The following is a 12,485-nucleotide window of genomic DNA, read 5'->3' as shown; positions in this document are numbered from 1 at the left end:
TGCAGCTGTGCGCATCGCACCGCAGGGAAATGGGAAAAACATTGCACCAGGGAGACAGAATAAATCTTATAACGAATCGCCTGGCCAAAGCCGTTTTAACCCGTGCAGTGCCAGGGGACACAAAAACAAAACTGCTGATTTACACCAGAACATACTGAAACACCACATTTAAATGGATGTTTGGTTGAAATGAAACAAGCCCTTTATTTATTTACCTCTTTCTTACCCAATAAACCATAAAATACTTAATCTGTCAGTGAATTTGTTAAACGTGCAGAATGTTAAATCCTCTTTTATCCTGATTTATTATCTGATTGTACCTATATTTGTCAGAATCTGTAGACTTAGACGATTTAACACGAGACTTCCTCTTGTAATGTGATACTTTAATGACCAATAGTGAGGCAAATTACCAATTTAAATGGCTATGAGCTATTATGTTTTTACCACCATGCACTTTGAGTTTTATGTTACCTGAATGACCTCACAGCTTCTTGTAGCACTTCTCTTTTTAATTCTCCTACTACTTTATGATAAGCTGCCCAAGTGACTATGAGTGAACTCATAATAAGGCTGTAACCACCTATATGACACTCACGTGTTATTTTTCTCACACACACACACACACACGACGCCACTATCACTACCAGGCAGACACTGCGACACAAGAGTTTCAAAAATAATTGTCTTGTTTTAATAAAAACACCAATAAGGTACATTGTAAGAAAACAATATCCTCACATACTGTGGCATTGTAATATACAATACAGTTTGTCGCTCAGGAATCTGAGAAAATATCTTTTTCTTTTACAAAATGCTGAATTCTCTATATGGTTTACACAAAGATACAAAGAGCGTAACAGAAGCTGTCATTAGAAACTCTACAAGCAACGAGCCATGCTGGTTGCACTGAACTTGTCTTGGTCCCCCGGCTAACCCAGTCTATGTGATCTGGACAGCACCGGTCTACTTTCTTCTTCTTCTCGTCTCAGGGCCCTCGGATGAATCGAGAGCCGTGAGTGACAGAGACCCTCGCAGCCGGAGGATGTCCACACAACTGTATTTATCTTTTTTCTAAGCATTGGGAGTTTGAAACGTCCCTACACAGTTCAAGGTTTTATTGATTGATGTGGTCGAGACGTCACATCAAGTAGCCTTGTTCGTTCTTCGCGGTGCTCGCTGTGGGGTGATGGGGCGATGCTCCACTAGCTCCTAACGGCACATAATCCTGTCATCTGAGCAGCCGTTCTGCAAGGAGAGAGAAGGGGAGATTGATTAGTACAAGTGACACGGATTCAACTCAGGGACAATCTAACCTGTGCGCAAAATGTGCGCTTTTACGCAGGCCTACACACAGACACAGATATTACAGTGCATGAGACTGGACTGAACAAGGACCTGCTGCGAGGTTTACTCCGCAGTATGTGTGACATGATATTTACCTCCACTGAGATGCTGGCCAGTTCTGCGTTGAGGGTGGTCAGCGGTGTGCGTGGGACGCTGCTGACGGAGTGCTGACGGATCTTCTCCGGCTCGTCCAGCTCGACCTGCAGGTCCCAGATGTAGTCGATGACGTGCTGCAGGATCTCCACCTTGCTGGCTTTCTTGTTGGTGGGCAGAGTGGGAACGAGCTCTTTGAGCTTGCTGTAGCAGCTGTTCATGTCCTGAAGGAAGACGCTCATCTGCTCGTCCAGCAGCGGAATCTTGCACTTGGAGATGGTCAGGCTCTGATCGGACAGGCAGCGCACCACGTCCTCGCCGCCGACCTTGCTCTTCAGGGCGCAGGTAGATCCGACAACTTTCATCTTAAGTAGAGTAAGAGGCGTAGATTCCAAAGAATGCGAGGGAAACGGATAGTGTACTTCAGCAATGAGGCTTCTCTTCCTCTTTTAAAAGTTCGCAAGTCAATGTTGACAGTTTGCAACATGCACATGGGCAAACCTCCTCTGCTTTATAATGGGGCAGAAGGCGGGGGCGTGTCAGAATCGGCCCGTTTGAAGGCAGCGGACCAATGAAATAGCTGCATTTGTATTAACGAGGCGGTCCAAAATAGAAGTGTCAGCCAATGAATGCGCTCGGCTGGTTATCGGGATTTACAATCTGTTTGAGGGATGGCGTTACAAATGGAAACAAATGTGTGTCTTTTATGGGTAATATGTGGGAATCCAGCTGTCCATGGCTTGGGGACTCTGCAGGTGTAGATTGCCTGGGGACAGTCACGGGGTGGTGGATGCTTGGGTATGTACTGTGAGAATGTGTGTGGGATGGGGACAGGATGAATAGGATGAATGGCTAATGATAATTAGGCTACCACAGTGCCCTAGATTTGCTTTTCACCATTGTTAATGGCACTGCAGATGTTGATGACAATGGTACAGTAAAGTTAGAGAATTAATTAGATAGAGGGGCCAGACAATTCTGGGAAGAGTCGTCGTTTGTTTAATTTGTTCAAGATGATGGAGTTAAGAATAAACTTTTTATGTGAGCTGTGAGGAATGCAGTGGCTAAATAAATTGATCGGTTTATTTAATTTATCCAAATCATTAGTTTAAGAACTAGACTATTTGTTGACTGATTTAGAAAACATGTTGTGCAGTTATTCCCACACTGCTATACTCCCTGCTCTCTTAAAACTCAAAGCTTTCTTTATGCACTCTGGAAGCACAGAGTCTCTTTTTCCTGGCAGTGTGAGCTGAAGGAAGCTCAGTGTGCGCAGTGGCAGCAGCTTCACGGATTCCTTCACATGTTTCTGCAGTGTGTGCACACTCAGATCGCATCGCTCTGTTCTGAATCTTCCCCCCAGATTGTCCAAACAAGCCCGAGCAGACTGGCAGGCGCCAGCGCGGTGACGTCACCCATTCATCCGAGCCTTGACGCCTGTCAGCCTGGCGCCGCTCGGGCGGTCTCCATGGAGACGTCAAACAAGAGAGCCTCGCACTCCGCACTCCTTCCATTCACCTGAGTGGCGCGCGGAGCTCTGAGAACAAACCGGCTCCGGAGCTTTTTGTCGTTCATTTATCACCTTAAAGCAGCGGGATGAGATTACCGCCCTGCGCACCTGCAGAGCAAGGCGCCGTCAGCCGGTTAACAGCGGATCAACAGAGAAGAAAGGCTCCTCATTATGTTGTTACCGCGTTTTAACACTAAATAACAGTTGCATTCCTTCAAACATGCCACTTTCACTGCTTCGTGGTTACTATAAAAACTTCTCCCTTTTTGCCTCAGATGTGTCATGCATTTTATTTTGTTTGCAGGAATGCAGTTAATGTGACTGTTTTATTGGGTTTTCAGTCTATAAAGTTACATTTTTTAGACGTTTTTATATTTTCAACACAAACACAATATTGAAACAATTTCTAAATAACAGTTTCTTTTATTACTTGAAGCAATGCTGCTGTCAGCAATATGCATTGTAAAATTACACTGTTATTCCCTGCATTAGATTCATGAGTAAGCAGTATCATAGTATTACATTTCAATAATGGGCTTCTGGACTAATATTGTAAAAGTTGTAAAATTGTAAAGTACCTCAAAACTTTATGATAAAGTATATTCTACCACTTTTTTATTTAAAGAGTTATATCTGCACACACCATACTAAAGATAATGTCAGCGTTGCTCTAACAAAATTAACTACCACTGGCTGTTTCTTCTAGCTGTTGCAGTAGCCTGTAAAAACTTTTTTGAACCCCCCCCCCTTTTTTTTTGCCCTCTGTCCTAGGTCGCAGCTGACAGGGCGGAGGGAAGGCCGGGTGGGCAGAACAATGGGAGTGCGGTGCAGGGATTGTGGGAGAGAATCTAGGCTGGAGCCACAGTGTCTGGAGCGCCCCTCCACTCCCCTCATCCAGCTTTTGTTCAGCTGCAAAAGCTATCAGCACTTCCTACTGACACCAACAATAACTCCACACAGCTGGGCCCTTTTTAGCCTGTTTACAGCACATCAAGGCGAGGAGAGAGAGAGAAGACAGAGGGAAGAGGCAGAGGAGGGGAAAGAAAAGTGAAACATATTAGCTCCTGATTTTATCTGACAGAATGGCAGTGCCCTCTCTCAGCTCCCCTTCCCTCCCTCATTGCTGACACACAGTTCATTTCCCAGCAGATTCTTTATGTGTGAGCAGATTATCACTTGGTATTTTATTTCTGTGACAGGCTACTGTTTGTGCTGTTGCAACATCATGCCTCCATCAGACAGAACACTGTGATATTTGTGCCAGCACACAGGCACTTTCCAGGTAGCGTTTTTCAGGATTAAATCTTCCATTTGGTGGAGGGGGGAAATGTTTTGGTTAATACGCCCTTTTTATCGCTACAGCAAATAGATCTACAATAGCACACTACCGGAAGCCACGAAGGGAAATGTCCATGCAGGAATCCATCCAGAGGAAAAGGGACATTCCAGCAATGCTTTGTCACTTTTGCTGCTGTTATTATTGCTGCGGAGACAATAAGCAGGGCTCGTACTACTTCCTGAAACATGAAAGTGACCAAAGCAGAATAATGGCGGATGAGAATAAATGGTTTCTTAGACAGAGGATTTTACTTCAGCCTGATTATTGAGATACTCTGTTGAAAAGAAATGAGGAGGAATTTGATTATGAAAGGTGAATGCCACATGCAAGTTTTCAACAATTTTTACTAACACACATACACTCTCTCTCTCTCTCTCTCTCTCTCTCTCTCTCTCTCACACACACACACACACACACATACACACACAGGCCATCTCCTCACAGCCACAGCTGTGGGATTAGTTTCCAGTTCCCAGTCAGGCTCTTCCTGTTTGCTTGATAATGATCACACCTGTGTGCAGGTGTGTGGAGAGGCTCATATGGGGCCGGGAGGGGTGAGAGTGGTGTCAGATACAGAAACCTTTACCACACCACAGTGTCACATCTATCCATGGTTAAGTGATGATTGACTGCAGTCCTTGAGAGCTGTTAGTCACAAGTACAGAAGTGAAGGAGGTTTGTGCTGAATGTAAGGTTTTGTGTCAGATCATCTGTGGGAGTGTGTCATGTATGCCTGGATTCCGTGTTGTGCCCTGGCGTGGCCTGGCACCTCCCTGGGCAGCCCAGCCTCTGTAATGACTGAGGACCAGTGGTTAGGACTCACTTCCTGTGGGAACCCGGTACAGAGATGTGTCATCAGCAGTGCAGACCGACTGGAGCCTCCAGCTGCCTGTTGGGTGTTTTTCGCTGTGTGCAGGCATCAGACTGGGTGGGTAAATGGATGCCCTTCCCTGAGAGCCAGGGGCAGGTTACGGGAACACTATCTCCATCTGATAATCGGTCCACAGGCGGAACCTTGAAGCCCCACAGGTGTCCTCTGCTGTGCGTCCTTGGCCAGAGAGGAGCCACAGGGACAGCATGCTCTTTCTATATCTCTTTCCCTTACTTGTGTTTATGGGTGTATGTGTGCATTCACCGGACCCAAAGCTCACCCCTCCTTTACACCCCTGTGGCCATCTCCCTCCGCCTGGTTCCCACACACACTATCAAAGCCCTTTAATGGCTTCTAATTAGCTCCCCATCTGCTGGTGACAGCGCACTGGTGGCATGCTAAAGCACCCATTGAGAGCATAGGCATTGTGCTCTGGAATACTTTCCACTCCAGTGGCAATTGCCTGGAGAGAGGGCTTTAGGTGGGAGTGAGTGTATGTGTGTGGGGTGAGGGGGTGTTCTGGTTGGGGGGACTACTAGTACTTCTCTGCGGTTAGGGACTTGGGGGAGGGCAGGGGTGGAGGGACATACAATGGGAGACAGTGTTACGGCTTGTTGCAAATCTAATAATACCAGAGTTCCCTTTCCGTCTAGTGGTCATCAACCCCAGCACCACCACCAGCATCTATTTCACAATCCTGCCTCAACCCTCCCTCCACTTCGTTAAGCATAGCAACAGTTTGGACGTCACACAGTGTTTAGCTGGGTGAGTTTACACTGCCTCTGCATTGAGGATGTGGTGAAACTGGCAACACAATCAGATGATCTGATGATTGTCTTAAGGAATCCCTCAAACAATAGACAGAAACACTTCTATAGAAACTGTAAATGTGGCCTAATGAGGTCTCTTTACTACAGAACCTGTCTGTGTGTGAATGTGCACTGTTTGTTTGTGAGGTAGTCGCTGCCCTAGGACTTTCAGCAGGGCTCAGGTCCACTGGTAGCAAACAGGGAGACCAGCTATTCCCAGCTGGTAGCCAGAGGATGCCAATGGGGACAGGACTGACTGCAGCTGGCCAGCTGCCCCCTGCTGCAGGAGGGACACAGAGAACAATGAGTCCCTTTCCTTTGTGAGCAGGTTTCTGAATGTATACCTTGGACATCACTGTCAGACATGACAGGTGAATTATGGGCACCTATATACTGGGGTGTATTTTAATGGAAATGTAGGTAATTAAATTGGAGGGCACCTAACAAGAAAATGGTGAAAGAAAGTGTGTTACTCTGATGTTGTAAATGTGTACATTTGCCACATACTTTCCTGAGTATGATCTAATGAGAAAATGAAATAATGATTGGAACTCATTCAGTTCTTGTCAAGACTCCATGGCAACTGATCGCACCACTTTGAAATGACAAACAAGACCCTATGTTAAAGCATGTATTTATGTGTTGTGAGACAAATGGCCTGTCACCTGACCTCTCTCTCCATCTCACACACACACACACACACAGAAAGCCGCACATCCCCACAGCTGCACAGAGGCGTCCAGTCAGCATGGCCAGGGGACATGGGAGCCAAAGCCCAAAGATGGAGCATGGACAGTGGCAGCTGGGGAGCTGACAAAGCCCCATTCAGAGGGCCCAGGCCTGGGGACAATGGCTGGGCCAGGCTGAGCCCTCTCCTCCACTCTTCAACCAAAAGATTAATACTTCAGATGGGCTTCCCGGTGGCAGGCAGGGCTAAAAGGAGAGCCCTCCTGTTTGTCACTGGGCATTGTGCAAGTCGCCTGAGAACCAACCTCTTGGATGGGCTTGACAAATGAGAGCCGCCATTGACAGTGAACAGATTGGGCCTGCCACTTTTGTTTTGATTGTGGAGCGGGTATAATCAAGTTATTTGGGCCTTGGGGAGTTTTTGTTTCTTTATCCTGATGCTCTTGACACTAAAGTTCCACCTTAACAGTGTCTGCTGGCTCAGCTGTGATCTGAGCCTACTCAAGTTTCCCCTCCTTGTTTGTTGTTTCTATTTATCAAAGTTGTATAGAGGGTGCAACGCCAAGAGGAAGTTAATTTAGTTGGGTGTGGGAATCTGGCTGCCTTTTCATACTTGCCGCAGAGGGAAGTGCAGGTGCAACAGGTGTAGGTGTGTGTGTTTGTGTGTGTATTCTTGTCAGTGTGCAGCAGCAGCAGCACAGGGTTATTGTAAAGTTTTCTATGCAGATGTCCCTCATGCTCATACACCTGACCTGAATAATGTGTAAAAAGAAACAGCTCAGCCAGGGCACTACAGTAACCAGATACCCTGTTAGGAAAGGGTGTGTGTGTGTGAGTGTGTGGAGAGGGGCGGGTTGAATCTCCCCCTACACCCCCACCCCAAAACCCTCCTTCCCTTCTTTTCTCTGTAAGTGCAGTGCAGGTGTTTAGCCCCCAGCAAGGCAGCATTACAGGTTAAACTGTAGGAACGCTGCCTCGCCTTCACACCGGGAACTAGAGTACACACAGCGTCACACCTGCACACCTGTGCTCAAAGTCTGAGTATGTTTTGCTACTGCTGTTGCTGATCACATCACATGATTTTACAACAGGAAATATTCTACCACAGAATTTTGGCAGAGAAGAGAGCATGCATTCAGTCAGGATTTATGCAAATGTCACTTTTAGGTCTCATAGCCAAATTAAACTGACCTGAATTTCTACGGTCTCCCCCTCTACTGGCTGCCTCTGACTCTTTGACAAAGCATTGTTTTTGTGCTGTTTCACTAAAGAAGCCCTGAGGCCATCTGCCCTGTCTGTTTCAGTGTCATTGCTGTGTATTGTCCAGCCATTCTCTCGATAAAGGAATGTGAGCTTCTTGTAAACATACTTCGACCCCCCACAAATGTCACAAGCATCACTCCTCTTCTCACAGTTGGTTGTCCCTCCTTATGTACATCAACGTACATTACCCTCTTATCCACCCTCCCACCCCACACTGCTCTATCAGTTCTGTCTGCTGTCAGTCTCCCTATCCTTCTCTGAAGACCCTCCTCTGGTTCCCATGTAGGACTGGGAAACTCTCAGCTAAGACAAGAGCCCTGCTTTTTACCCAGGGCCTTATTCCAGGAATCTGCCTGTGTGAAACTTTGATGCAGCAGAAGGTGCCCTACTTTTAAACGTCATTCTTCTCCCTGGGATTGTTTCAGGGATTTTAACAAAGGGGAAAAGAGCCTGTGTGTGGGTCAGCAAGGGTGTGTGCATATGTGCATCTAGGTTATAGTGGTATGCATGTGTTCATGTGCACGCCCGTGTTTATGCAACAGTGTGTGTGCACGTGAGGGGAGGACTTCAGGATTATAAAGAGGAAGTGAATGGGAAGTACACACTCAGTGACAAAATAAGTGGGAAACATTCCTTTGCTGCCCCTCCCCTCCTCCTCCCTGCTCCCTCTTTCTCTTCTCTCGCTCCGCTGTGGCAGGGCCCTGGGAAAATCAAACAGGTGGTTTGTGCCTGGCAGGAAAGCTGGCTGGGCCTGGGGTGGGCAGGCCTACAGGCTGCTGGGGGCTATCAAAAGCTCTTAGCCCCAGCTTTAGGCCAGCACTCTGAATGGCCCCGGGCTTCATTATCATGTGAATTCTGGGAACTGCCCCGGGCCCCCAGTAACACCAGTGAGCTGCCCATATGGTGTTCGCTTGGCAACTAGGGAGACCCCCCTCCCTCGCCTCCTTCTAGTACTACTCCTCCATTCCAGCACTCCTGATCTCATGGGAGGACAAGGAGAAGACGGAGACCCAGAGCCCTTAGCTTCAGCCCTCTTCTGGGGGGGCTGGACCACACAGAGGAGCCTAGGTCCTCCAGTCCCTAGGTCCTTAGGGACTGGATGACACTGCTGCCCTACAGGGCACTGCAACTAGCCTTGCTCTGGGTGGATTTAGCCATTGAATTAGCATTAAAGAGACATTCCGAAGCTGTCAATTTAGCATCAGAAACCAAAGCTTTGACAGATAAAGATGTCGGCCTCTCCACTTTTTGAGGATGCTTCTAATCACCTCCCCATCATCCCTAAAGTTCAGAAGGTGAAATCCCCTCTGAACCATTATTATTAAAGTCCAACAGGCATTGCCACTGTGACATACATCCATGCATCTTTTGAAATATGATTACTTAGAGCATGTACATGCACAAGTCAGAAAACTCATTCTGTCTTTGTTATATTATTTACCTTTTTCTATACAGAGGTTATTTCATTCCTCGCAATACATACATTCATGCAAATAGGATTTATTTTCTGTTGGTTTAGTTCACACTGATTAATCTTACATTGGTTCACATCTACAGATGACATCTTCTTTGCTCTAGTGCAGTCTGTGATAGCTCTACTGTAGATGTTCAGGCCTCCCAGAAGAATACCAGTCACATTAGCAGTGACAGAAAAACTCCACTGAGATCCATCTGAGGTTAAAACCTTGTGATTCATCTGATTTTCCTGGATGAGGATGAGAACACTTCTGCAGAGGAGATGTCACTTAACAGCAGAGCAGGAATGCTGCTCCGGCTGCTCCAGTCAGCCACCTGTGTAGCAGGGGGAGGAGGAGGAGGAGGAAGTGTGTGAGCAATGTGTGTATATGTATCACATGATCTCATGCTGATGAAGAGACTCTGGATGGCTCTGGCATTGTTCATTGTGATCACCGAGGTGTGTGTATTTATGTGCACACATGTGTCAGATTGGACTCTGATCTTATGTAGCACATGTAGACAATATCTTCAGCTTACTTCACTGCTTGCACCTGTGATAAGGAAGGCGAGGTATGGAAAACAGAAGGGAAGCAAAACAGGGAGGGAGAGACATAAAGGAGAGGGAGAGAGAGGTAGAGACTGACTTCTGAGGAACTCTGCTGGTGATTCATGCTGTTACACATGGAGCGATTCACTCCCTGTGCAGCTGTGTGGGCCACATGCGCAATATGATTTCACAACATCTTCCCTGTCCTTGGAAATTCCTTTTTTTCATGCAGCCTTTTCGCCCCCTTCCCTCCTGTCAGTGTGCTGGCGGCGCTGTCCTGACAGAGAGGCAGGTGCACGACTTAGTCATTCCTTTCTTTCCCGAATGGCTCTGTATTTCAGCATGACTTTACTAAGCTATTAGGGCTTGACCAAAACACCTTGTCATGCGTTTATCATACGGCACGCCTCGCAGTGCAGCTGGTGACGGTGTTGTTGTTATCTTCTGTGACTCAGCATTTTTAGGTTTCATTTCCTGTGGTGTGTGTGTGTGTGTGTGTGTGTGGTGATCTTTACATTATCTCTGTCTTTCACTTTAGGATTTGACCCACTTCATGTCCAGTTGTTAACCAGTGGAGAGTCTGTGGGATCACACCCAGGATGACATGTGTGCGATGGTGCTGTGAATCATCCTACAGCTGCTCCCTCTGACAGACTGCTGTTCACAACAAACCACAGCTTGCAACACAGCAATGGGGAAAGTAGGGAAACTGTTAAACGATAGCATGGTCAGTTATCCAGGTAACTTGATTAATCTGCACAAATCAGACTATGCTGCTGCAAGCCTGGACTTTATAAAAACCTTAATATAACCAGATAGTATGCATTTCAGAGACATCCACTACACTGTAAACGTCATTGTCTCATGACAATCTTCTTTTATTTTATTTGCTCATCTAACAACAGATTTTTTTTAAAGCCAGCGTTAGCACCAAAAGCTAATAAGTACATGCAGTGAGTGTGAATACAACGGAATGTGATGATCTGATTGGCAGTGATGCTGACCTAATTAATCTTATATTAACCAACACTAAACATTAAATTAACTTATCTTATTAACTCAAGTGAACAGAAAATATAGCTAGTGAATAATATTTGTTTGTTTATTTATTGACAACATTGCCCCAATATTTGCTTTGGTTAACTCCATATTCCATGGTGACATCAGTTTGGTATGTGGTATTTTTCTCCCAAACGATATTGGCCTGCGATGAATATAACCTGTTTGACATGAATATACATTATCTATAAAGAGCTGTATCCATTGTTTCATGAAGCTTTTCAGTTCCTAATCCCCCTCTCCACCCACCCACACACATGCACATCTCTTATTCCTCTTTGCGCCAAAAGAGTCAGCAGGAGAAAGTGAAAGAAAAGAGAATAGGGCCTTGGAAAGGCCAGGAATGAGGTGAGTTGAAGAACAGTGAGTGAGCTGGAGAATGAGAAAATGAGAAGGAGAGACAGCATGGATTCTTTTCTTTGGGGCCTTAAAGACATGTTTCCCTCAGATGTTGGCTCTTCTTCAGATGCTAATGGTTCACTCTTATTCCCAAGCTGGGCCTTAGCATAACAATGCAGTGGAAGTGAAAGAGCTAAACCTCTGCTTTCTTTAAGAAGCCAAAGCTGGGCTTTTCTTGTGGACTAATGCCCCCCTCACTCTTTGTGCTCCCAGTGAAAGGCCTGTGGAACGCAAAGGCAAGGTGATCACAGAGTTTACTGAAAATGAGACTGAAACAACACATGTGCCTGCACTAAAACTGCATTGGTGAAGTCACCGAAAGCCAGGAGAAATTACCAAATATAGAGCAGCATGCTGGCTGGCCCTGGGCCAGCGTGCTCACTCTGTGAGTGTGATGACAGAAGTAATTTTGAATATTATCAGCTTTTGCTTTTAAAGCTGTGTTGAATTATGTCTGTTGGATGACTCCAAACCAAATGTTATGACTGCGTGTCCCGTGCTGACTCCAAGACAACAGAGTCCCATCTGAAGTGCAGTCATGTGCGTGAAGGGTTTTTGGATGTGGTGCAGTCTGACCTTGACGAGGTCCTAGTAGATACTGCTGTGAAGCCCTGATAGCCTTTGATAGCAAACATATGGTTATTCTGTTTTATCATTTATCAGGGAAGAATAAATGGACACAAAGGACATGCAGGAGGACACAAAGATACTGCAGATCGCTGCACCCGAGACATGATGACTTCAACTTATCCATGTTTGTGCAAAGTCAGACTGTTCCTTCTTATTATATGTCATTCAGTTTTCTGCCTTTCTTCAAATCTGGAGCCATTTCAAAGGACGCTCTCTGAGATGTGGTTAGAAGACTGGCTGACATTTTACGATTGCATGTTTATGACATAGACGCACATAACATTTTTCTGTGCTAAGAATGTTACATGGTTCTAAAGGAGCAGTCAGTAATGTTAAAAACATACGATGATATTTATGTGCAAGAAATATTGCAAATTAAAATGCACTGACTCCTTAAGGTACTTTGAAAAAATAAGTATTTGTATGATGTAACAAAATAATTTGTGGAGGAGGAAATGTTAAAAAAAAAAACA

At 45.8% G+C, this 12,485-nt stretch overlaps 1 protein-coding gene and 1 long non-coding RNA gene across 2 annotated transcripts; one reads left to right on the top strand and one right to left on the bottom strand.

Moving 5' to 3' along the window:
• Positions 1-671: 671 nt before the first annotated feature.
• On the bottom strand, positions 672-1,928 carry id1 (inhibitor of DNA binding 1, HLH protein). Its single transcript, XM_028406147.1, has 2 exons — positions 1,443-1,928; positions 672-1,248 (listed from the first exon to the last, which is right to left on the bottom strand). The coding sequence occupies exons 1-2, from the start codon at positions 1,803-1,805 to the stop codon at positions 1,213-1,215; spliced, it is 399 nt and encodes a 132-aa protein (XP_028261948.1). The 5' UTR covers positions 1,806-1,928; the 3' UTR covers positions 672-1,212.
• Positions 1,929-2,109: 181 nt separating this feature from the next.
• On the top strand, positions 2,110-4,532 carry LOC114436269 (uncharacterized). Its single transcript, XR_003670682.1, has 2 exons — positions 2,110-2,238; positions 3,722-4,532. It is a non-coding gene; the product is annotated as an uncharacterized LOC114436269 (long non-coding RNA).
• Positions 4,533-12,485: the final 7,953 nt, after the last annotated feature.

The sequence above is a fragment of the Parambassis ranga genome, chromosome 5 (assembly GCF_900634625.1).
Source record: "Parambassis ranga chromosome 5, fParRan2.1, whole genome shotgun sequence".
Classification (NCBI taxonomy): domain Eukaryota; kingdom Metazoa; phylum Chordata; class Actinopteri; family Ambassidae; genus Parambassis; species Parambassis ranga.
Note: the sequence above shows the minus strand (reverse complement) of the source record. Positions and strands in the feature narration are given on the sequence as shown.

Bases quoted from the DNA above. Each gene is read 5' to 3' on its own strand.
- id1 (XM_028406147.1), bottom strand. From the start codon at position 1,805: ATGAAAGTTGTCGGATCTACCTGCGCCCTGAAGAGCAAGGTCGGCGGC. The intron at 1,249-1,442 runs GTAAATATCATG...CTCTCCTTGCAG, and splicing joins TGGCCAGCATCTCAGTGGAG to AACGGCTGCTCAGATGACAG.